Genomic DNA, 26,297 nt, shown 5'->3' on the forward strand with positions numbered 1-26,297 from the left:
TTTATGTAACATGTATAAATTTCATTTTTAAAAACCGTAACCTTCAGCATAAATGAGTTAAAAGCCTTTTTCATTGCCTTCAGCTTTTTTCCCCCTCCAAACTTTCATTCATCTGAATCAGTAACACTGGACACTTTTCCTACTTTGTTTTCTGTGTCCTTACTTCTATGTTTAGCACTGATCAATAACTTTTCATCTCAATAACTGCAATCTTTCATTGCTCAGGATCAACCATTAGTTTTATTCTTTTTGGATTTCTAGAAGTTTGCAGTGTTAGTTTCACACGTGCTTTTTTGAAAAGATGAAGTCTTCTAAAATTATACTTCCTAAATCTTACATACATTTATGTGTCACAATTACAGTATCCTTTCCATGCTCTGAAACATCAGGAAGTACAGGTACCCTCCCTAACTGAATAGGAATTGAGCAGAAACACAGGAAACAAGTATGTGGTAGATTGGGCTATGTGGTACAAAGGCAGTTCTTACCGGTGTAGAGGACAAAACCGTATAAAGAGACAACCTGTGTAATGTGGCTATTGTTGAATGAAGATAAACCCAAATTATCACATGCAATTTAAATTTATTCTAAAGAAATATTTATCATTTCCCTGATGAAAGCTTGAGAAACACTAAAACCAGAATAAAATTTCTACAACTGGTTGCAAAAAGGTTGCCTCACTTTAGGAATACATCATCTACTTTGTATTACCTAAAGTTTAGCATATTCAAGAACAAAATTATCACATCTCTTTGGTTCACATAGTAATAAGAGATATACACTTAACTCACCATGAAAAGATTATTTTATTCCATGAAAATATTCTCAAGAGAACACTATCTTTAACAAAGCTTTTACCATTAAGAAATCAACATGTGCACAGAGTAAAAATTACTGAAAAATTAATTTCTTTAGGACAATTCACATGTTCAAAATTTAAGAATGATTTAAGAATGTGCAAGTACAAATGTCTTTTATATTGTAATAACCCATATATAGGCTTCACTATTCCACATGATGGAACTTGCCTCCTACGGAAGCAAATCCTGCTTTTAGAAAAACAAACAGTAGCTTGAAAAGAACAGTTAGTCCTTACAAGAAAGCCTTCAACTTTGCCCTTCATGGCTGCTGGCCAACAAAACATAAGCACTTCAGGCTTTGTACAAAAGACAAACAGCCAGATCACATTTCCTTCTCATTGCTAATCTTTAAAATAAAAATAGTACTAGGTTTTAAAACTACTTCATGTAGTATGTCAGTATTGAATAATATCACATTATATAAATAACCCTGTAACGAGATTCAATATCTAAACTTTATAGTTTACTAGCCTCAAAGGTAATACACTACAAGTCAGCTGTGTAACAGTGGTGTACTTGCTCTTATGAAGGCATTAACACAATTGTCATTTAGCTTCAGTATAACTTGTATGATTCAAATAACACTGGGAAAAATTATTAAAACAGCCACAAAGCTTCTAAAATATTGCTTAAAATCCAATAATACACAAACCATTTCACGTTCTTTTTCTCCCCTCAATACATTAAAGAACCAAATTAAAGAAGTTTTAGTGGTACAAATAACTCCCCCCCCCACACCAACCCACATCCCTATTACACCACTAAGAAATTAGTTCAGATACAAGTCATGAACAAAATCACAAATGCGAGGCAAGGACAACATGAGCATTAGGAGTACTAACAACAATTATATTTACAAGTATAAACATACAGAAATTTCCACTTTACAAGTAAAAGTGCACATAGATCATTACAAAGTTTCACTAAATTTTACCTGGTTCAAACAAAAGCATCACTTGGAAAGAGACTATATCATCATAATAATCAAATTAGTTCATCATAATCCTAAATTAAAAGACAATGGGGAGATCCATAAAACTTCTCATAAAACACTAAGTAAAATAGACAGGGACATGTCTTTAGTTTGATGCATAAATCGGAAGATGCACCATTGTACATGGTAGAGCTCTAAAGGCCACCTACCAAGGCTACATCAGCAGCTGTAGCAGTGCTGTAGAGTTAAAGGAGGTCGCACTGAGCTGATACATAAAGCCCTTTGTGGGATACTGTAGTGGTTGTGTTGGCAATCAACAGATTTAGGCACTCTAGTTTAAGGCAGCATTAGAATGGAAGCAGCTGACTTCTGACAACAGTCCTTTGTCTTGAGTTGGTGAGTATCTTCTGTGTTTATTATGCCAGGACTTCAGTGCTAACTATAGATTCTTCCCAGAAAGATGCTGAAGATGTATCACGTTTCAGAGTTCTTTCGAATGGGCAGTAGGCTAGAGCAGAGATGTTTTCTTTTTCTTATCATCAAAATTTCAGGTTCACAGACTATGTCTTCATAAGCCAAAACTGGAATGTTTTGCAGTGAGGAAGGTATAGCAGCATAAACAAATACTAATATGGAAATATTAGTGCTAGACATGTTGGACAAAGTGATTTGTACTACAAATGTGAAACAAAACAAAAGCTTTGACAAAAACAAGGGATTATAAAGACATGCCTAAAAAAAATCTAAGTTCAATCACTCTAGACATGCAACAGGATGTTAAGCAAGCACGGAAGTGGCGCAGGCAGACACTGACAAATGGCAAGGATGCTAACAGACAATGGCTCTAAACACCAAATGAAACAGAGCTGGGCAGAGATGGTCCTGTTGGGACAGCCAAGTATAAGACAAATTTTATATGACAGCTCTGCATTCTTTCTGACTTAGACACTTTTTTCTTCCTTCCAGGTGAACAACTGTGAACTAGGAATTTAAGGTCTGGAATTATGATTTTTTAAAACAATGTATGGATATGCTAATGAAGTTAGTAAAAAAATAATTATGTCTGCATGCACTCATGCAACTTGCTTCTCTCGCTCTCTCTTTGAGCCTGACAACTCTAATACCCTCCCCCCAAAAGCAGCTGCATGTAACCTCCTTCAACATCTTGCCCATTTCCTCAGAAACCCTCTTCAGGAACCTGTAGTCCAAGAGGAAAAAGAAAAGAACAATTACTGAAGACCTTTGGTAAGACCAAAAGGGGTGTTCAGTTTAAAGTATCTGTCCCAAATGTTTCTAAAATCTCCCTTTACTTCCCCACACAACTAACTCAGTGATCACATAACTGATGCTGCATGATCCTTGACTGTATTTCCAACAAATGCTTACTAAAATTAAATGGAAAAAATAATCTGTTCTAATAAGTGATTATCAGCTAAATTCAGTACAAAATGACTGTGTAGGTATTGTCTCTCTACTCAGTCAAAACAACTGTTTCTCTTCTAAGTAAGCAATAGCCAGTACTTCCCCTCCAAGATTTCCTCAGTCTTCACAGATTTAGAATCTATTTGATTATGTGCAATTGCTATATAGCCACTAACATGATAGTCCCAAAAGACATTTTCAAAATTAAAAAATATAAGCATGAGTTTCATTTGGAAGGAAGTTTATACATTATTGAAAATTACCAGTAAGCCTACAAAAAATTCTAGTATCAAAAGAAAGCTATTTATTCATATAAAAGCTGGATCAGGTGATTTTGTAGATCTCTTGATTAGCCTACTACTTAAATAGATTATGTACTTGGTGCTTATTTTCTTCCTTTAAAAAACCAAGACTAAAGAGGAAAATGAAAATTATTACATTATTATCTTTTACCCAGTTATTCAACTTTTTCCTCTAGAAACTGAAGCTACAAATTCAAACTCCTACAACAAACCATTCTATTTATTTGTTTATTTGTTTGTTCTAGGAATTGAACTCAGGACCTTATGCTTGCCAGGCAGGAGCTGTGCTGCTGGGCTACATCCCCAGCCTAAACCACTCTTTTGGAAGACAGCCTTCTATAAATTTTCTGAGCAGTTTTACTTAATTGAATTCACACGGTCACTGTTTTCTGACATAAAGGGACAAGGGAACATTCTACTTATGGATTCCTGCCCAATAAATCAAGTTCTTTCATTTAAAAGGCAGAAAAACACAAATTCTTCACGCAGACTCAAGCGGGACATAAAGCAAAAGGCATCAATTAAGTTTCACACCAACATTACTCAAATGACAAGGCGTCACAGAAACAGTTACTTGTGGCAATATTCATACATCTAAGACCAAGTGTGGTCTCAGCTCACATAGTGAACAATGAACTGGGATGCCCTTTAAAGTTTTCTTATTTTTTCTGACTTGTTGAATGAGTTTCATTTTATGTTACTGTTCCTAGGGCACAAAACTGACTGGTTAGTTTAGATATAAGTTACTGCACCTTTACTGTTTTTCTCTAGAGTTACATCTATGTATGATGTGGGAACGTAGCCTTCTTCACCATTCTGTCTCCGGGCTCTTGTCCATCCATCACCTTTATCCTCCTCAATAATGTATAGAACTTCACCTTCTTTCATTGCCAGAGTACCTTCATTATGTCCTGGACGACAGTTTTCACAGCATAAGCATAATGTAAGCATAATGATTATTTTTAATAAAAGTTAAAAATGTAACACACAAAATAACTGAGACTCTACACATTCCAGTGTGCTTTCCCACAACTTACTGGCTTTCTTTAGCAACATTTCTATTATGCTCTGTACTTATTCAACGCTCATACATTTTTAAGCCACCTTAAGTGTGTGAAGCTAGATTAATATCATCCCACATAATAGATGAAGTAACTGAGCCACAATGATACTATATGATTTGACAAGGTATTCTAACTTCTATTTCACTCTTTCAAATCCTTTCTCAAATTTGAATAGTGTTGTTATCTAAAAACTTTATGAGGTAAGGATCAGGAAAATAGTAAAATGATGGGGGTGGGAGGTGAGGAAAAACTGTTTAACTTTGATGATGGCAGAAGTAAAGTGGTCATAGCACACAAACTTTCTTCAAGACCTCATCAGCACCAGGACTTCCTTTCAGAACTTCTTTTCTTTCCATCCCCAACCACTGCCAACCCACTTAGCAATAATGGTTTGTATAACTTAATTTTCATTTAATATGTGCTAAAATCTATTTTACTTTCTAGAGTGCACCGTTGCAAAATCTTTCTAAATGTTATCTCAGATGAGGAGTAACTAAAGACTTAATTTTTGCAGAGGTGGGATCAAACCTAGGGCCTCACACATGCTAGTCAAGTGCTTTGTAATGGAACTACACCTTTTACTCAATTTTAAAACCAACAAAATGGTTGAGTGGAGAAGACTTTGCATCATACACCACTTTAAAAGAACTTAATTATTATGGCAGTGTTACATTACTTTTGTGTTAGTTGAGGAAAATAATTTTTTAGGGTCAAGAAGAGGAAGAGTAAGGGCCAACAAGATAGCTCAGTGGCTTAAGTGCCTGCCCAGCAAGTGTAAGATCCTGAGTTTGAACTCCAGCACCCTGCCAAAAAAAGGAGGAAGAGCAATTGAACATCTGCAGGATAGGCCCATAATTTCTTACTTTTCTTAAACAGTTTGTTCTCCAACTATCACAGGGAAAAAGATGGCACAGCCAGAGGCTACCACTTTCTTTCCCACTGCCAACTGAAAAAGTAGCCAGCACAGTCAAAATGTGATGATGGCTTTAAGCTATGCATGCCTTACACTTGTCTTTAATGTTCATAAGCTACAAGGAGGACCCACAGCATGCTATTTACCAGCCATCTCCTCCCTGGGGTAGGGTATATGCTCAAGCTCCTCCAACAATGTTAAATACATATAAGTATTAGTAAGTTCAGGACAGAAAATCTGTATCAAACAGTTAGTAGAGAATATTCTGTAACAGAATGTTGATAACATAGATAATTTTCTTTCAGTTTCATGTGGGAGTGGGAGGTGGAAGGGAAGCAGTACATGTATAAAATTATGCACATTAATAAATAGGATTATAATTTTCTGACAACATACTATTTAGGTGAACACAGTCAAATAAGTGGCAATGTATTTAAACTTTATAGAACCCATTTTGTCAAATATAATACATTAAGAACAACATACCATCAAAAGGATAGATAGCCTTGCAGTGTCCAATGGCAGGCAAAGGATCATCATCCTCAAATTCATCATCAAATTCACTGTGATGACTATGCTGTTGGGGTGGCCCACGAACTTCCTGGTTGGCATCATCAGTGTAACTTCCCTCAGGACTAAAAGAAGATATACTTTTGTCTGAATCAAATAACACAAAAGCTTTTCATGTATTATTTGTAAGTTGATCTCCTCAGAATCAACTCAGAAAATTATATGGTATAGTTTCATATTAAGCTTATTTTCTTAGATATTGACTATATAAATTGTTTCTTACAAAATGCTTCTTTGTGAGTTTTTGATAATTTTATTTTAGGAACTTCAGCCATGTTATAGTGACACAGCAATATTCGCAAATACAGCTCACTGTCACTGGATCTAGAAACAAAATGGAAAAACACAGTAGACACCTGTTTTTCCATAATCCCAGATTCATCATCCCCTCTTCTGGCAAAAGTATCCTGGGACTGATCCAGCTCAGTGTTCCACTAACAATGGCTATTTCTACTGTGGTCCAACAGAGGGATTTTAAGTACTGCACTCATATGATGAAAGTGAAGAGTTCACCAGTCCACCTGTAACCCAATCAGAAATAAGCCATGCACAAGGACCTCTCCCTGGCCCTGCTTTAGAAGAAGCTTATTCCTTTTTCATTTTGAACCTAAAATAAACTCCCTAGAGCTCTGGAAGATCATATAAAAGCTTAAAATGAAGCCCATATAGTAAAAGGGAGAGCTGGACAGAAGTGATGAGAATTGGGTCCTACAGATCACCTAGATTCTCCTTCACTATCAAAGCTCATTTTTAGTTTAGGCCAGTATCAGTAGAGTATTCACTACATTGCTTAAAACCAAAAGACTTCTAATTAAAACAAGAAGTTAATTTCCAATTAATTGTGGTAAGGGAGAAGTTAGTAACTTAGATCCTAAGCAACAGGTAATAAAAAGTATATTTTATTTCTGTTAAAAAGATTTCAAATCAAAGAAAAAAATGAATATTTTTGGTCAAAATATAAAACTGAGTAAAATTTTAATAATAGAAAAGTTTACAGGATTAGATTTAGCAGTACTTTTCCATAAGCCTGGAATTCTCATTCTTAAACAATGCATGCCCAAAAGGCTAGATTGTGTTAGTCTAGAATAACAGCTAATAATAAAAGTTACCTATGGATCTCTCTTGATAAACTAAAGAGATACATTCTCAAGAAGTGACAGGAAACATGCAAAGGAGATGGAAGAACTAACCTTTGTGAAGCACAAACTATTTTGAGGTATTTTATTTCTAGATAGTTTATGTGTATTGTTTCTTTTATTACTAATGACGCTCCAGAGTGTGGTTGTTTTTTTTGTTTTTTTTTGTTTTTTTTTTTTTGGTGGAACCGGGGATTGAACTCATGCCTTTGCACTTGCCAGGGAAGCGCTTATTCCATTGAGCTATCTCCCCGACCCCCAGAGTGTGTATTTAAAATTCCATTTTATATATTAGGAAACAGACTCAGAATATTAAAAATGAACTTGTTCAAATTAATCAGCCATTAAAAGTAATGAACCAAGATTTGAACAGACCTCTCAAATTCTTCTCTAAAGTAAATCCTAAATTGTGCATTTTTATTGCGAAGGAAAAGGAAGGCATTACACACAAGAAGAAATGTCACAAGTAGTACAAAAACATGGGAATTTGGCAAAATGTCAAGATGGAAACAGATCCACACTAACAGTGTATACTCTCTTTTTCCTTTACAAAACTGAGCAATTGGCAGTAAAATTTTCTTTGGCATAAGTTATCAACTCTACCTAAATCAAATCTTTCTATGTTGAGTTTCCTGTGCCTTGAGATTTTATGTTCACAGAGTAGATCAGTTTTAGATGCATGATAAACTAGAATTGAACAGCAAGTTGAAGTATCATATTTCACCTGTAATCAATCATGTAAAGGAACAGAAAATTACTTATATTTTAAAAACTGAAGTTATGAAATGCCAAACTTATTAAATTAGGTAACCGTGAAAGAAAGGGAGAAAACCGTATGAAGAAATAGAACTGTATGAAGTTTAGAACAAAGGGGTGAAAAATTGGACAAAACAAAGTTACAAATTTAAAAAATTTTTTAAAATAACCTTTCTCGCCCCTGTGTTACAAGATGATTTATATCACTGCTATGTCTTCTGTCTCCTCTCCCACCTGTTTTGCCTTCAACTTCAGAGAGCCATGCCTTAGGAAAAAATAAATACATAAATAAGCAAACAAGCAGTCAACTGAGCTGAGTCTGTTCTAAAATTCACAAAATAGCCTCCATTTGAAATGTGCCTTGAGGTTTTATAACTATTATGAGTCTTAGCAATGTTTATTCCAATTTGATTAATAATCAGTGCTGTGAACTGATTTTTAAAACACAGCATAAATGTTTACCTTTACGTCAAAGTTTTAAGAACGCCCACTAAAGAATTAATCTATCTATATGACATACAGATTATGGTAGGTAGATTTTATACATATATATATATATATATATATATATATATAATGATACTTTACCTTTCAATCAAAAATCCTAAAATTAAATACTTAAACCTACTTCCAGCAAAAATCAATCCATTCTAATGACACTTTAAAAAGTATGTCTCAGAGAACTGATGAATAACAAATCTACCTCATTCTTGTGGATTTCCATTCGCAAGCGGTCAATATTATTCATTGTCTCTGCTAATTTAGGCTGCAAACTCCCTGGATCCCCCATCTGCGGATTCTTCTCATATACATCTTTCATTTTATTGAGTGCATCTCTAAAAAAAGGAAAGGAAATCACAGAATTAAATATTCATGTGCTTTTTAGATAAGAGTTTCTCTTTACTCGGATGACTAAACTACAACTTCACCTGAAGTAAGGTCATATCTGCTTAAGTTTAGTCAAATATTACCTGAGTAAAAATAACTGCAAAAAGCTAAAACTGTACATAATTTATGGAAACCATCTTTTAACATTGGCAATGTAAAAAGATTGCATTTTTCATCTCTTGGGTTTTTGTTGTTGTTGTTGTTGTTTTTGCGGAACTGGGGATTGAACTCAGGCCCTTGAGCTTGCCAGGCAAGCGCTTATTCTACTGAGCCATCTCCTCAGCCCCCTCATCTTGTTTTATAAACAAGGATTACACACATGCATAGGTTTAATAAGTGGCTGGTATACTCCTCAATATTCATATATTCATCACATCCCAATCAAACTCAACTGTATCCCCATCCAACTCTACTATTTTATCAGTGTTCTTCTCTGGTTCACACAGCATCACCATCTTCCCACTCACCTATGCTAGAAATAGAATGCCATCTTTAACTTGCCCCCTCTTTCAATTCAATCATTTGTCAATTCCCCTTAACCTAGCTCCTCTTCTCTGATTATATTACAATAGGTTTCACCTAATCTGTGCTCCTTCACTGTAACATCCAACAGCAAAAATGAATATACCTTAAAACTCTTTTCCTGCTTGATCTAGAAGATACATTTTCTTTTCCTCTTTCTCCTCACCTCTGCTCTCTTTTTATCTCTCATTGGTTCCTCCTTGCTTAATTTTTAAATGTCTGTTACATAAAATGACAGGTTTCTTCTCATCTCATCCTACACGCCTCTTTCAGAATGATTTCTTATTGCTCTACCATCAGGTGATTCTTGAATGTCTGTATCCAGTCTTTATTCTCTAAGTCTCAAATTTGTATTTCAAACCCAACTGGATACTTTCAACATAGATTCTTCACATATTTCAAAAACCAACATAGATAAAACCATATTTTTGTCCCAATTTTTTTTTACTGTTTCAATTAATTCTATAGTGATGGAGTTTACAAGCATTTTTTTCCTTAAACCCCCTTCATTTTGATCCTTTACTACATCCAATCAAGTAAAAAGTCCAATGTATTTTGGCTTTGAAATGACTTTTACATCTATTTCTTTATTCCTTTCTCATGGCCATCATTTAACTTAGGATCTTGACAATTCCTGACTGGAATATTAGTCCCCTAACTTGTCTCCTTTCCTCCTGTCTCCTTTGTCTATGATCTACTCGTCATACAATTTTCAATTACCTTTCTTTAAGATACAAAGCTGCTCGTATCTATCCTTCAACAACTTTTGATGATTACACAGTATCTACAGAATTCCAAATAAATGTTCAAAATCTTTCCTACTTTATCCTATATCTTCTCACATTCGTGCTCTGTCATTACACTTTACAGTTTTAATAAAGTCACCTAGATTAAATTCCAGGCATATCAAGTACTCACATTTCTATGTTATTAATTATTGTCTTTCCCATTTTTTGAATACTCCTTCCATCTCCCTCATTTTATCTAACAAAATCTCTTTCTCCCTACAAGATCCAATTCCAATGTTCTAGAGACAGGCTAACTAGTGTCTAGGACATTAAGTGACATTTACCAGTTACCTAACCTTAGTCAAAAATATGTATTTAGGGGCTGGGAGACAGCTCAGCAGAATAAGTACTTGCCTGGCAAGCGCAAGGGCCTGAGTTCAATCCCCGGTTCCACCAAAAAAAAAAAAAAAAAAAAAAAAAAAATGTATTTAGCTGACACTCAGTTTCTTCATCTATATAACAGGAACAATAACCTTGGAAAGCTACTTGAAGAATTCAGTTGACATATAAAATGCAGAGTTCAGTATCTGATATAAAAATCACTCAAGGGCCAGGGAGATGGCTCAGTAGAATAAGTGCTTCCCTGGCAAGCGCAAGGGTCTGAGTTCAATCCCCAGTTCCCAAAAAAAAAAAAAAAAAAAAAAATTTGGGTCAGAGATATAGCTCAGTAGAATAAGCACTTGCCTAGCAAGTGTTGGGTCTTGAGTTTAATCCCCAGTATCAGAAGAAAAAAAAAAAAAAAAAGCTATCTTTTTAAAAAATCACTCAATAAATATTCATTTTCTAGGTTACAGCTTTCTCTCGTCCCCCAGTCTCCTCAGTACAGTAAAGTCCTTCCTAATTAATCTCAGTAAAATTTTATAATTCTTTCCTCTAGGTCCCCCGCAAAGTTTATATCTATTAGCAGTTACAATAATCCTGCCCGTGTACAAATTATAGGCTGTGGAGGTCTTACCCTCCCCAACTAGAATGTGAACTAGACTGTCTTCATTTTTGTATCTTCACAATTCCTGGAGTAAACTTAAAGCAACAAATATTAGACTAAATGTTAAATTTTCCAAAGACTTTTATGTTGCTCTAAGAAACATTAATTTATACTAAACATTATTTAAATGAATATAGTTCACCTTAATTTGAACTTTTTTTTTTTTTTTGAGGAACCAGGAATTGACCTCAAGCCCTACTGAGTCATCTCCCCAGCCCCCAAGATTCCGTATTTGTAAACTGCCTACTCACTATAATTTATTTGTAAACTAAAACTGGTATTCAAAGTGCTTTCCTGTCACTCATGCATAGGACAGAAGAACTTGAGTCACTGAATGCACATGCAAGTTCCCAGCCAAGATCAGACAAGGCAATATTTTACTTTCTAGTTTCAACTGTCGTACTTTGAGTGTCCTTTTGCAATCTATTTAACGCTGTTTTTCTCACTTCTGTCTATCTGTTACTGATCTTGGAGTTTACAACAGTTTCGATATAATGCTGTGTAGTGTTCCTAAATACAATTAGATTGTGATGGTATTTATAGAGATACCATGTGTGTTACACAAAACTTTGTTTAGGCATGAATTACAAATGCTACTGGCAAAGCTCAAAATTTAACCAACACTATTGAAAAAGGTATTTTAAATCAAAAACATACGTAAAAGTTGTGTGTGTGTGTGTGTGTGTGTGTGTGTGTGTGTGTGTGTGTGTATGTATATATGTATCTGGGTTTTTTTGTTTTTTTTTTAAGGGAAGGGTCTTAAAAACACGCTGTGCGTGTTCAAGGTCTCACTACTAGATTGGACTCATAGTGATTCTCCTGTTTACAGCCTCCCAAATGCTGGGATTACAGGCATGTGTCACCACACCCAGTCTCAATCACCATCTCAGCATGTCCCGGGGTGGGGCCAGCACAGCAGGCAGGCCCAGGGATTGAACCCCTGGCCCCTATGCCTGCTTGCAGGTGCTTTAATCTACTGAGCTATTTGGCCGGCCCTTCTATGCATCTATCTGTTGATGAAAGTGTTAGGCTACCTGTGGCTTAGCCTTATATTTTCTCAAGGAAAAATGTTTCAATATTCAGTAATTTAGTGTTCCTGGTGACTATGAACTGCTATAAAATATGAAAATCAACTCTAATATGTGATTTGTGATTAAGCACACCATAATACCTGCTACACAATTCTTAAAACTAAAACTTCAATCTCTCATGCTAGAGGTTAAGTACTCTACCACTAAGCTGTATCTCCAACCACACAATTTCATTCTTAGTAAGAATATATACTAAGTTCCCAATTCATTTTAGCAATGCTTTATTCATCCTAAATAACTCTGTCCATAAAAAAAAAAAAAAAAAAAAAAAAAAAAAAAAAAACTAAATAAATAAATAAATAAATGACAGCCAGATAGCTCAGCAGACTAAAGTGCCTGCTTAGGCAAAGCACAGGGACTAGGGTTTGATCCCTGGCACCACATGATGTGCCAGCCCCACCCCACTCTCCGCCCCAGGCTCACTGAGACAGTAATTAAGATTGAGCATGATGGCATGGGCCTATAATCCCAACATTTGGGAGGCTGAAAATAGGAGGGTCACTACAAGTCCAATCTGTGTAGTGAGAACCTGTAGACCCTGTACTAAATACATTAAAAAAAAAAAAAAAAAAAAAAAGAACTAAAGGAAACTTGTAAAAACAAACTCACAAAATGAACAAAAGTTTGCTAGCATGTTTTGCAGCAAATAATTATAGGCTCAAGTTGCTACTAAGGTCAATTTATATATTAAAAAAACTGAAAATTTATTGAAGTATAAGAAGTGCAACTGGGGGCCGGGGAGATGGTTCAGTGGAATAAGTGCTTCCCTGGCAAGCGCAAGGACCTGAGTTCAATCCCCGGTTCTGCAAAAAAAAAAAAAAAAAAAAAAGGGGCAACTACTTTTTTTTTTTTTTTCAACTACTCTTAATGAATCAACAAACCATTTTACAAGTCTACAGAAGACATAAGTACATACTATAACAACTTAACAAGAATGTGAAAGGCAAAACAAAAACCAGAAACTCTCTGGTATTTCATTTTTGCCTAAGACATGGCAACTAGAAAATTCTCCTATTTAGGAGTTAGCTTTTTTCTCAAATAATACTTCAGTCAGAGTCAGACATGGTGGCACACGTCTGTAATCTCAGCAGTTGGGAGGTTCAGGCAAGAGAATCACAAATTCAAAGCCAGTCTGGAATATACAACAATGAGTTCAAGACCAGCCTAGACTACATGGTGAAATATTATCTCAATCTGTTTTTTTTAAAAAAAGGTATTTCAGTGCCTCAGGCCTCTTAGAAAAAGGCACACTCTTATCATTTTTTTTTTAATTTTTACTCTTATCATTGAACTATTTTCTCAGACCAGAATATATGATTCTGTAATGTTCTATACACCACCTTTAAACATATCAAAGTAGACTCTTAAAAAAATAATAATGATACAGAAAAATTAAAAGAAACACTACTTTTGGTCTGATTCTTTCTGTAGTTCCCTGTTAAGTTCATCAATGCGCTGCTGAAGTTTTTTACGTCTCTGTTCTGGCGGCAGATGACTGAAATCTTCTACAGCTGGGCCCTGAAAAAGAGAATCTAAATCATTACTGAAGACATTTTCAGAAAATTTTATTTTTCAAATTTACTTATTTTAAAATAAGACTATATACCAATTTTAATTTCAAATTTGCCTCAACCCCTTTAATAAAAAAAGGAAAGTTACATAGATGTATTAATGAACACAATTACACTGAAGAGCTCACATTTCAGTCACATTTTTAAACCATGAAACAAAATAGGTAAAAATGCCACATTTAGGTAATTGGTAATTACTAGTATCATAATACTTTCAAATCTTGGCAGAGTTAAAACGAATACATATGAATCTTCTTACAGCAACAACAACAAAATGGAAACACATAACATTTCTCATCTATACAAATTATTTTACATACCACTTATCACTATCTTCCCAAATCAAACTCATTGCCACGATACAATGCTACACGTATTCAAACTAAAACTATGAAGAGTTTATATAACTGATTTAAGTAAGCAACTTACCTCACAATGGAAACTGTTTAATGAAATATGCTTCAATACTATATATAGTCTTTATTAAATCACTCTTTGGAATCAAAATGCATCTGATCATTAAAAAAATTATCCACTGAGTAAACTGTATTCATACACAGAATATTTTTTAAATTTTCTTACGTAAGCCAAATAAATCACCTCAAACGTACAAAAAAAAAAAAAAAAACCACAAATCCCAAAGAAAAGATTTCAACCTTCTGTAGGAAGGATCCTTGGTACCTGGGAAATTCTTAATGGCTTAATAATCAAGTAACTAATGCTAGTGAAGAAAAAGTGCTCATGTTTAAAATGTAAGATTTTATTCAAATGACAATGTTTTCCTCTTCAATGCTATTTGGGTCATTGTTACTTTAGCTACATGATTAGAGATCATAAAACAAACCATTATCAGCAACTACTGAACAATTAACATAAATGTGCATTTACTTTGTATATACTCCAAAAACTGATGATAGCTACTACTTTTCATTTTACTTTCAAAATGGTTATTTTGTAAATAGTAAAGTTCAGCTTTCTTCAGAGTTGCTGAATGGACTCCCAAAATAATAATACACACTACATAGCTTTATTCCATCATGTGTAAGAATGCTTCAATTACTTTTAAAATGCAAAAAACTCATATTGAGGATGAGATGTAATCAAATGTAACAATAACAGGATCCTTAAACTCCCCAGTGGTCCCACACTGGACAGTCAATAAGCTTGCTGTTCAAAAGTAGGGCATTGTAAGTAGCTTTTGTTTTTTCTACATCAGTCACCAGAAACAGTATCAATGAAATCCAACCTAAATATATGAATGGCAAAATTTCCTATACAAAGTTCCTTTAAATTCAGTAGTTAATTGTCAACATAAATTGTTAGGTTTATTCTAATTAGGGTTCAAGTTTTAAATTATATATGTGCCAAAGATAAGCTTCTAACTTATATTTTTAAAAATATTTCTGAAAATATTTAAAAAATTATTTAATGAAATGAAGAAACACATTGCAATGTTATAGCCCTTTTTGGGATAATATAATAAACTGACAATTATCCACACAAGTAAATCTGATTTCTACTTCTCCCTAAATCAGATCTTATCAAATTTATATATGGCATATACCTAATTACTTGCATTTTCAAATATTCCATTTCAATATTGTAATACAAAAGCTTAACTCATTCTATTTCCTATGAATGTAAAGAAGCCTTCTGAGGCATTTAATGATGTCTTAACTAAAAGGGAATTTATAAAAGGCTGAATTGTAACTATCAAAAAAAAAAAAAAAAGTAGCTATTTTCCAAAACCTATTTTAAATAAGCTTCCTATACAAGCTATTCCAAATTTGGTAGTTTGTACTTCACATTGTAACTTCAATAATGTTTGAAATAAATATACAAAAGAACATGCCAAATACACACACACACACACACACACACATTCTCTCTCTCCCCTCGTCCCTCTCTCTCTGATCTTTACACTCATACTGATATTAATTAGGTTACCTATGCTTCTGCTCCCGTTCAGTAAAAGAATAGAACACTTAATCCATAGTGCAAAAAAATTCCTTTTTTGGGAAAAATCTAACAATTTTTATAATGAATTATAAATCAAATTATTAAGATCTTTTAAAAGATTCTAATATTTTTGTTACGTTTTTATTCTGCATACAATGAACTTTTGCTCTATTGTGTAACTTTTTAAATATGTTTAACTATGATTTCATTCTTCCTATAACATGGCAAGAACTCTATCCAATTATATTTAAGAAATAAAACAGACTGTTGACAATTAACCACATAATTTTCTAATCTATGACACTCGGAGGTACTGGCATATGTTCCACTATGGGTTAAACTATAAAGAAGTAAAAACACACACAGAGTGAAAATGTGAGATGTATTTTACCACTTTTTTAATTAAACAAAACAATGTTTCAAGGTTACTTAATGTTGGCACAGTATATAGAGCAGCACACAAGGCTTACCATCTTCACCGACCACTGAATAGTTCAATGGAAAACAGAAAGAAATGGTAAATTATTTACATGAAGCTATAATACAGAAGATGCAATAACCTACAGTGTTTTTTTGTTTTTTGGTTTTTTTTTTTCACAATACTGAAATAAGGCATGTACATTTCACAATCCAAACAATTATACTGGGACTGGAAGACAATTTTAAGCACACTTTGGGAAAGCAAATTATTTGCAAAAAAAAAAAAAAACCAAAATAAATAAATAAACAGCAGACACTGATGATAATGGGCAGATATTTTCTAGTTTAACTAAAACCCAAGGTAATCATTATATTAGTAATCATCCCACTTTCTTTTAAAGAACATTTTACATAGGTGAGATTTACTTATATAGATCTTCATTCTCAAAAACCCTATCTGAAAAGTGGAATAAAAAGATCTAAGGTTAATAATTTAAAAAGAAATCATTTATAAAATATTAAAAAAATAGAACATCTTCTCCAATGCACTGAAGAAAACATCATTGTATAAAAGTTTAAGGTTCAATAAATACTGTTTTTAACTTAAATTTATCACAATTACATGAAGGCAACATTTTTAGCTTTAAGGTGCCTCTTCTTAAATGCATGGTTATATTAAAGTTATATCATTGTCAAAGTAATAAATTTAGCTACCTAGAATCAAGTTTGCATGACATATTTCCTGATAGACACAAACATATGGGTCAAATTTTGCTTTTAAAAGTCTCCATTTTTCAGTTTTCATTCTGAAATGCATATGCTTTTAAAATACTAAAAATGTAACTCTAATGTTAGAGAACTGATTAAAATGTATTCTTTCTAAAAATATAAAGTGACACCAAGTGTGAAGAAATCAACCACACTGCTTATACAATATAAATCTCTCACACACACACACACACACACACACACACACACACACACACACAATCTCCCAGATATATCGTAAACATTACAGAATGTCTTTACAATCATTACTTTTAGCTACAGGCTTTACTTTTTTCATTTTCCCCATATTTGTAAACAATGATTTTTAATTTCTGGTACTGAGGATTGAACCCAGAGCCTCATACATGCTAATTAAGCACTCTACCACTGAGTCACTCCTCAGCCCTGCCCCCTTTTAATCATTTTATTTTACACAGGGTCTCACAAATTTGTCTATACTGGCCTTGAACTTGTGGTCATCTTGCCTCACACTCCCAAATACCTGGGATTATAGGCATGTGCCACCACACTTAGTTTAAATCATGATGTTTTACGAGAAGGTCATAGAAAGAAAATGAACTTCAATAAATACCCAGCAAAAATATCTACCCCTTATCTCTGATGAGTTGACCATAAACATTAATGGTAATGAAAATGACATTTGCTATTCATTATCTTTCTGAACTAAGCTTAACATTCTTTAGACTGTCAGTACTTTTAAGAAACAAAAATTATTTATTTTGCTATGACAAAATTCATGGTGAGGAAATAAAAAGGTCTAAAAATAAGGAAAGATATTCATTGTCTTCATCAAATCGTGTTAAATGTTATAATATACAAAGAAATAATATCTGAAGTATTTATTTTTAATGACAATTTTCACTAGTTAAATTTCGAAATGATATAGTTTTCCAAATTTCTGTATTAATATCTTTTAGAGAAAACATTAAGATAATTATAGCTGAAAAAACAAAGATTTCCATCTATAACTAATCTAGTTTCACTATTAAATAGAAAACAATTCTATGGTCTGGTAGTCTTGGATTTAGGGATGCAAGTTCTTGATAAAAAATGTCAGGAACATTTTGTATACTTTTTAAAGTAATACATGTTCAATGCAAAAATACCATACTCTCATATACAATTATAATAAACCTATAAACTAAAAAATTTCATATACATACCCAATATATACTATACAAAAGAACTTAAAAAATGAAATCAGGCAATTAAAATGGGTCAAAATCCAGAGAACTATACTTTGAACATACTAAAGTTAAAAAGAAAAAAAATGAAAGTCTATAAGGTCATAAATAATTTAATTTTTAAAATCTTTTTATTTATTTATTTGGTACAGAGTTTTGCTATGTAGCTCGGACTCATAGTTATCCTCCTGTCTCAGCCTCCCCAATGCTGGGATTACAGATCTGCACCACCACACCCAGTTTTGGTGGCTGGCATGACATGTAGTAGTGGGGATCAAACCTGGGTTCTTAAACTTACCAGGTAAGCACTTAGACCACCGAGCTAGCTCCCCAGTTTTAGACAAAAACATGAATTTATTATTGCTAGATGAATCATAACTTTTACAGAAAGGAATACCTAATGAAACCCAAATAAAGTAGTTATTGGGTGGAAATTATTAGTGTGGATATTCAAGCAGACAAGTTTTGGTATACTTCCTAAATATCAATACACTTGCTGTCAAAGGAAGAAATTATAGATTTTTCATTCCTCAGCAGTACACCGGTACCCTGGTCAAACTCAAAATTACTAGTCTAATACACTGTTGGTGAACCTACAGCACATGTGCTGCAGCCAGCTATTTGTTATCATTGAGGGGGCCTGCCCATTAGCTCAGGTGTTTAAGTGCCTGCTAAAACAAAGCAGTCAGGCTCAGGATGCTGCGGTTTGATCCCCTCATCCTCAAGCCAACCCAGACCTGCCCTGAAAGCATCCTGAGCAGCCCAACCCCCAGAAAAAATAAAAAAAATCCTTCTGCCTTTTTGATTTTGGGGCCAGGGAGATGGCTCAGGGAGCGCTTCCCTGGCAAGCGCAGGGTCCTGAGTTCAATCCCTGTTTCTGAAAAAAAAAAAAAAAAAAAAGACTGAACAAGAGTATTATGGGGCCTGATCAATAGCTCAGGTGTTTAAGTGCCTGAGCAGTCAGGCTCAGGATGCTGTGGTTCGATCCCCTCCATCCTCAAGCCAAACCAGACCTGCCCTGAAGGCATCCTGAGGCCACCAAAAAAAAAAAAAAAAAAAAAAAAAAAAAATGTTCTGTTATCATTGAGAGCTCTTAACAAGTTTACCATCAATGGCCTAAAATAACATTTGTCATATCCTTACTAATACAGGGAACTGCATAAACTAGTTTTTCTTTCAAAAAAAATATACTTTTTTAAAAAGATACTTAGGAAAAACAATGCTCAACAAATACAGCCCAAAACAAGATTTTCTGAATTGAATGGTACAACTCACCAGCTTAAATTAAAAACCTCAAGACCTACTCTGGAAGATTAAAGGACCAAAAGCATCCATGTAAAACATATCAACTCACTTATTAAAATTTATTTTCTTTCTTTTCAATTTTGCTACACTGATACAATTCTTAAGTGGAAGAAGAAAAGTCTCTATGGGTTAATTTTGAAATAGTACCTAGTAAACTACCAAAGACCAAAGAAATATTTCAATCCTAAGGTTATAATACAATTGCCTCTTGTCCTATCCTTGTGTTATTTTCTATCATGCATACCAATTTCCTCTTTACATAGTAACTAGTGCTAAAACTGAAAGGATATTTCAGCCTTCTAAAACTATCCTCCTCCCCAAAGTTTAAAATTAAAGTACTACATGAAAATAAAACAAAAATGATCTCCCAAATTAAGTTCCATTACTGTAAAATTCTATTTGTTATTTAATTCTATCAGTAAGAAAGTAGATGTCATATATTAAAGCCTCTTTCTCTAGTACTAACTGCCTAAATTTTTTTCACAAAATTGTATTTATTTTGTATTTCTATGATATAAAGTAGCGACACAGGAATAAATTCTACTCATAACTCAAGACTATAGAAATCCCAAATATGATTTCTTAGTCTTTCAAACTAGTGTTAGGCTTTTAAAAAATGGAAACAGCATGCCTGTAAGTACAATATAAACTCATCCACAGGGACTTTTCAAAGTACCATAAATGACATATGTTATCTACAGATAGAATTAGGCAAGATAGAAACAAATAAGTTCATTTCATTCAAGGAGTAAAAAAAAAAAGTAGACGTGTCATAATACACTGGAACATTTCTGCTGTATTACTGGTGTTAGTAACGTCGTATCTTTAAAACGTAAATAAACATTTTTTTCTACTCATGGCCAAAATGCAATTAGGTTATCAGAAGGGCTACAAAAAGGAAAAGGGGAGGAAAAAAAAAACACACAGAAGGAAAAAGAAGAACAAAAAGGAAAGGAAACTAGGAAGTAGAAGAATAAAGGAATACAATGACAATGTATTACTATTCATGATTAGACTTCCTACAGCAGTGATGACTGATTTTTCATTTGTGGATTATCATGTCTGTTTTTCCAATATTCATATAGGCCTAGTAAATGAATCTAATTTATAAGAGCATATCCTAAAACTCAAATACAGACAAGAATAATTAAAGGATTAGGATATGGTTCAGTGGTAGAATGAATGCTTAGCATGAGCAAAGGCCTGGGTTCAACCGCCAGAGCCAAATAAAGGAAGGGGAGAAAAATTATCCTCAATAATATAATGGAATGACAGTAATTTATTTATCAGGAGAATAACAGTTATTGCTAAGAAACAAATCAATACTTAGCTGCAGTTTACTATTCTATAAATTTTCATTTGCAGAGTATTATTAGGAATAACTAAATGTCAAAAGCTAATCATTTAAAAAAAATAGTAAAGGAAATATGCTAAAAAAAAGTTTAATAACTTCCATGTAAAACTGACTGAATAATACCTAAATATTTTTTGAGCTTTATAATATAAACGTACCCTCTATTAACTTGACTTACAAACAATCTTTATATTTAATATAAATAATAGGTTATTTGAGATAGGGCCTTGTTATATGCTTCCAGGTGGCTTTGAACTCTTTAAGTAGCCTTGGCTGACTTTCAACTCTAGATCCACCTGCCTCTACCTCCCAAATGCTGGGATCATAGGTGTGTGCCACCATGCTTGGCTAGCATACTTATTTTTAGTTTTTATTAACCTATTGCAAATTTTGTTTTATGCTTCTAAAAGTTAAGCAGGGTGGTTAAAATGAAGCTTGATATTTTTATCATCAACAAAATACTTTATAAATTTGGCAGGTGAAGTCAGTATTGGTAACAAATTATTACAACTCCAGTGACAAATTACTGAAAGTCTTAAAAATGTAAATACATTACAAGACAATGGTGGACATATGATTTCACATAAACAAAAAAATAGCTAAAATATGATTGTACCCAGCACCCTCTTTATAACACCATTCTTTTATGGCTGAACATTTCAAATGTTATAAAGAGGAGTTGTCTTTAACTTAAGGGCAGCTATACTTAATACTGTGGTGTTTTAAACTACATATTTATAGGAGAGAGCCTTATAATGAGGGTGGAGAGTATTAAAAGCCACACTACACACACAATAGGCCATCATGCATTTTAACCCATTTTTAAACTTACCCCTCTTTTGAGGCTTCTGAAAGAAGGAATTCTGGGCTTCCCTGTTTTTATTTCATTCATACAATAATGCACGGGCTCAATGGAGAATGTGAGAAACTGGGACCCATTAGGAGTACTGGATGTGAATAAACTAGTAGGGGTTAAGGGTGGGGACTGTGGCTAATATGGAAATAAAGAAAGGAATCAATAAGCCAAGTGTGCATAGTTTTCTCCTAATGAAAATTCTACTTTTGGCAACATACTATTACAAAATAAACCTCAAAGAAAGTTTTCTATAAAGTATTAAAATAAACATGGTTTTGCCAAAAACTGTAATTTATAAAAGTCAAATTAACTTTTAAAATTATACCATTTCACCAGATCATCTTTATAAACAAGAAATTTTAAAACAGACTACATAAATTACAATGTTCAAACAATATATGACCCAGTCTCTTTTATTCGGATTATACTTAACCCATTATTGGTCAACAGATGAAGGTAGCAGCTATAGCTAAAGTTATCTGATTAGGAGAAAAATTTTCATTAAATTAATGACTCTGTGGGGACAGCTTCTTTCTTTTTTCTTTTTTTGGTCTTTTTTGAGACAGGGTCTCACTGTACAGTTCAGGTTGGCCTTGAGTGAGCTCACTTTGTAGCCCAGGCTGGTCTCGAACTAGCAACGATCCTCCTGCCTCAGCCTCCCAAGTGCTGGGATTACAGACATGTACCACCATGCCCAGCTGAAACAGTTTCTACTTCATCTCTCTTTAAACAAAATTCAGTACTGCTTATATTTCTAAGCAAGTCCAGTTGCTAATCTGACTTTAAAAGTCTCACCTTTTAATGTCTTTATTGAACAATATTATTAAAAGCATAAAGACTGAGTTAAAGCTTTCATATATATTTATAATATATGTAATTTTGAGTTCAATTTTATCTACACTTACACCAAGATCAAAAAGGTGAATTTAATCAAGTAAACATAAATGTAGCATATCAGACTAAAGGTATATATCTATTCTTTCTGATATTACATTATAACCACTAACTTGATAAAAAGTATTCATCTATTCCATCTGCTCATTTCATGAGCTAGTTTTACCTAAGTCTAAAATACACAGTACATCAAAAGCTGGATTTTAATAAGAATAAGATTCTCTTAACAAACTAGTGATTTTTAAAAACCCTAATTCAAAATAACCAAAACTTCAGTTAAAAACATATATGGATGATGAAAATAATTATAATAGTATGATGTTAAGATCTAATTTGACATTGGTCCTTACTGTGGTTAATCATTCATTCCACCTGAGAATTGCAATTTTAATAGTCTTTTAGTTTGAATGTTTCCTTAGAAATTCTGAGAGAAACTATACACAAGTGAAATTTTTAATACAAATGAATCAACTAGACATTACAATTTAGTCAATATTTCTGTTCATTATTAGTTGGTGGTCAAATGTTAAATCCAGAAATATTTTTTAAAACACATAAAACTGTTAATAAGTAAAAGGTTAACTGGATCATTCACATTGAAAACATCTACTCTTCATTAACAACGTATCATTACTTGTTCAATACCAAATCAATTTAACTGACTTACTCAAAAACATCTAATTAGCAAACAGGAATTTTATCACTTACCTTTGGCTTCTTTCCGAAGAGCCACAATTTGCCCTTGGCCTTTCCTACAGTGGTTTTGGCATCCACCTTCCCACTGTCCTGTTTGGATGCACTGATAGTCCCATCAGAAATGGTTCTATAAATATGTTGACTGTAATCTTCAAATGGAAAGTCTCCTGGAGGTTCAAAACCAGATTTGAACGAATCTACCACCATTTGAGAGTCCTATAAACAAGAAATAAAGGTTTCAAAACATTTCATTTGTTCATAATACATTAGCTTTCAAAACTTTAATTGGTACAAAGAAACAAAAGTTTAATTCTGAAATTAAACTTTTAAAGTAAATAATTTCCTCTTGTGACTTTATAATAAAACTTACATATTTAATCCTAATAGAAAAATATTCTAACTTACGAATTTATCACTCAATTTATAGTACTCATGAATTTTTTACTCAGTAGCTTTAACCTCTTTCTAGCTGGTTAGAAAGATATAAGAAAAAGACCACAGAAAAAGATGATAAAATAGAAATATAATAAAGTTTTTTTTAAAAAAAACAGGTCTTTTGTTTTACAATATGTCTACAAAGAAGTTGATCTTTGGAAAAAGTAAAGAGCATTTTATCAGAAATGATGATTTATGAAGGTTTCATTCATCTAACGGAAAAGTAAAATACGTTAAATATGTATTGTGGGATGTTAGCAGAGCAACAGGGAAAGACCTCAAACCATCCTGGACCTCACAAATAGTTCACTATGTAAAACTTAAGTGTAAAACTATAAAGTTTAACACCTCAAATTTAAACACTTATGTAAATACTATATATCATTTTAGGCATACTTCTATCTGAATGTTTTACAGACATAGTAAAACCCATCATTTTCAAATAGTATACTATCTTTACAAACTTCTCCTTACCTATAATCATCTCTCCTCTTTTGTTCCTTGCTTCCATTACCTGAACATTGTTTGCCTGTTATTAAGTCAAAAGTTATCACATATCATATCTTACTTTTCTAACTAATGCTATCCCTCTAGCAATCATTTCTTAAAAGATAAACATAAGAAAAGTGAAGGAACAGAACAGCCCTAACTCTACTGTATAAGCTGGGATACAGCAACAGTGAAATACATATATGTGCTTTGCAATGCTCACTGAAAGAAGCCCAAAATCCTCTTGTCCTTTTTTAAATATAAGAATTCTATTAATTCTAACAAGAATGATCCTCACTAGTATCTACCAGATGCGTGTGCTATGAAGGCTAAAATATATGATACACACCTGAGAGCCTCTCTTTTTTGTTTGTTTTGTTAAGACAGGATGCACAAACTTGTATTTCTCTTGCCTCAGCCTCCAAGCATGACAAGATTACAACTGTTCATTACCATGCTCAGACTGCCTACCAGTTCTTGATAAATCATCAGGGCTAGCCAAATACCTCAGCAGATTAAAATACCTGCAAGCAGGTGCAGGGCCTGGGGGTTCAATCCCCGGACCTGCCATGCCAGCCTTGCCCCCGGGGCACACTGAGATGGCGATTGTGACTGGTCATGATGGTGCGCACCTGTAATCCTAGCACTTGGGAGACTGTAAACAGAATCACTATGAGTCTTATCTAGTAGTGAGACTCTGAACACCCTATAGATCTTTCACTAAAAATACAAAATAAAAAAGGGATATCCTCATTTGTGTGTGTCTGTGGTGCTGAGATTGAAGACCAGGGCCTTTACACTGAGCTACATCCACAACCTGTTATTTTTATTTTATTTTAATTCTCAGACAGGGTTTCATTAAGTCGTTGAGTTGCTTTGGCTGGGCCCAAACTCAGGATCTTCCTGCCTCAGCCTCCTGAAGTGCTGGGATTGCAGGTGTGCACCACCATGCCTAAAGATAACTATTTTATCTTGCTCTTCCTTTGAATTCTCAGTTTCTGTTAACCATGCTTTTCATTTGCTCAATATTTACTAAGAAACAACCATAGATTCTCCTATATTTTAGTCAAGATACAATAAGATTCGATTTATTTCCTCAAAGAGGGGAGCACTACTATTCCCTCTACTCAAAATGCCTTCTTTGCTCCCCCCATGAGTCACTGTTCCATGTTACCCGTGTTTCTTGGTCCAGCCCAATACCAACCAACTCCTGTGTTAAAGTCAACTCTGACAACTCTAGACCATATCCTTCTCTAAACTTTCATTAGAGGAACAGCAAAAGACAGTCTGTAACACACAACTCACAAATTGGATTAGAACTGAAAAATTAGTTGGGGGTAACAAGATGACTAGTAAATTTTGGGAGAGTGGCTCAAAATTTGAGTAGTTACAATGATCTTTACATCTAAAAGAGTCTTGATATAAAATTATCTTCTACAGTATATAACAGAGTACTCATCAGATTGTTTCTTTTCCAAACCAATTTCTTTATTAGCTGCATACCAAAACCAAATGGATTTATTCAAAGTCAGTTATATAGCACTTACTCTTCTTTCATCGACTGACTTTGCTGCAAGAATCATTCCTTCCAAACATTTTGAAATGATGGGAATAACCTTGCGTTCTGAGTCTGCAAATCCTCTGTAACACTCACTCAGTTTAATAGTCCTTCGTTCATCCATTTCTTGCAGTTGCTAATAAGCAAAAAATTTAAATAATGAAAACTATTATTTTATTCTGAAAGAAAGCATTAGTAATCCTCTCCTAAAATAATTAAAATTTCTACCCTAATAATTAGTATCTTTCAACAAGTGCTTTATGGACATATGAAACTTAAAATCTGAAACCTGCTAAATCATAAAAGAAAAAAATAAGGCTTTTCATACAACCAAAACTCAGGTAACAGTGGCTTTCAAGTCTTTTATCAGAACTCCTTCCAGGCTACCAACTCCCTCTTACTTCTCCTACCTTCTTATCTCTAGAGTAGTTATTATTTATGCTCCCAGAAAAAATTTGATTTGAAGACAAAATTCTGGCACCAACTTTTTTAACACAATCAGCCTATAATATATAAAAGTTTAAGACTTCAATCCTTTACATTAGTTTAGAATATT

The 26,297-nt window shown here is 33.5% G+C and overlaps 1 protein-coding gene across 3 annotated transcripts in view; it reads right to left on the reverse strand.

Annotated features, from left to right (window-relative positions):
• Positions 1-787: 787 nt before the first annotated feature.
• Positions 788-26,297, reverse strand: part of Fnbp1l (formin binding protein 1 like) — a 139,394-nt gene continuing 113,884 nt past the window's right edge. For 2 of the 3 annotated variants that reach the window (XM_023720269.1, XM_023720271.1), the window contains exons 8-14: positions 25,731-25,877; positions 23,272-23,475; positions 13,640-13,749; positions 8,661-8,793; positions 8,128-8,222; positions 5,982-6,130; positions 788-4,429 (exon numbers count right to left, since the gene is read on the reverse strand). In XM_023720269.1, coding sequence (XP_023576037.1) covers positions 4,251-4,429; positions 5,982-6,130; positions 8,128-8,222; positions 8,661-8,793; positions 13,640-13,749; positions 23,272-23,475; positions 25,731-25,877 — 1,017 coding nt within the window. In that variant the 3' untranslated portion in view covers positions 788-4,250. The remainder of the gene's footprint in view (positions 4,430-5,981; positions 6,131-8,127; positions 8,223-8,660; positions 8,794-13,639; positions 13,750-23,271; positions 23,476-25,730; positions 25,878-26,297) is intronic. The other variant, XM_023720270.1, reaches the window with a different exon arrangement.

The sequence above is a fragment of the Octodon degus genome, unplaced genomic scaffold, assembly GCF_000260255.1.
Source record: "Octodon degus isolate 3935 unplaced genomic scaffold, OctDeg1.0 scaffold00074, whole genome shotgun sequence".
NCBI lineage: Eukaryota > Metazoa > Chordata > Mammalia > Rodentia > Octodontidae > Octodon > Octodon degus.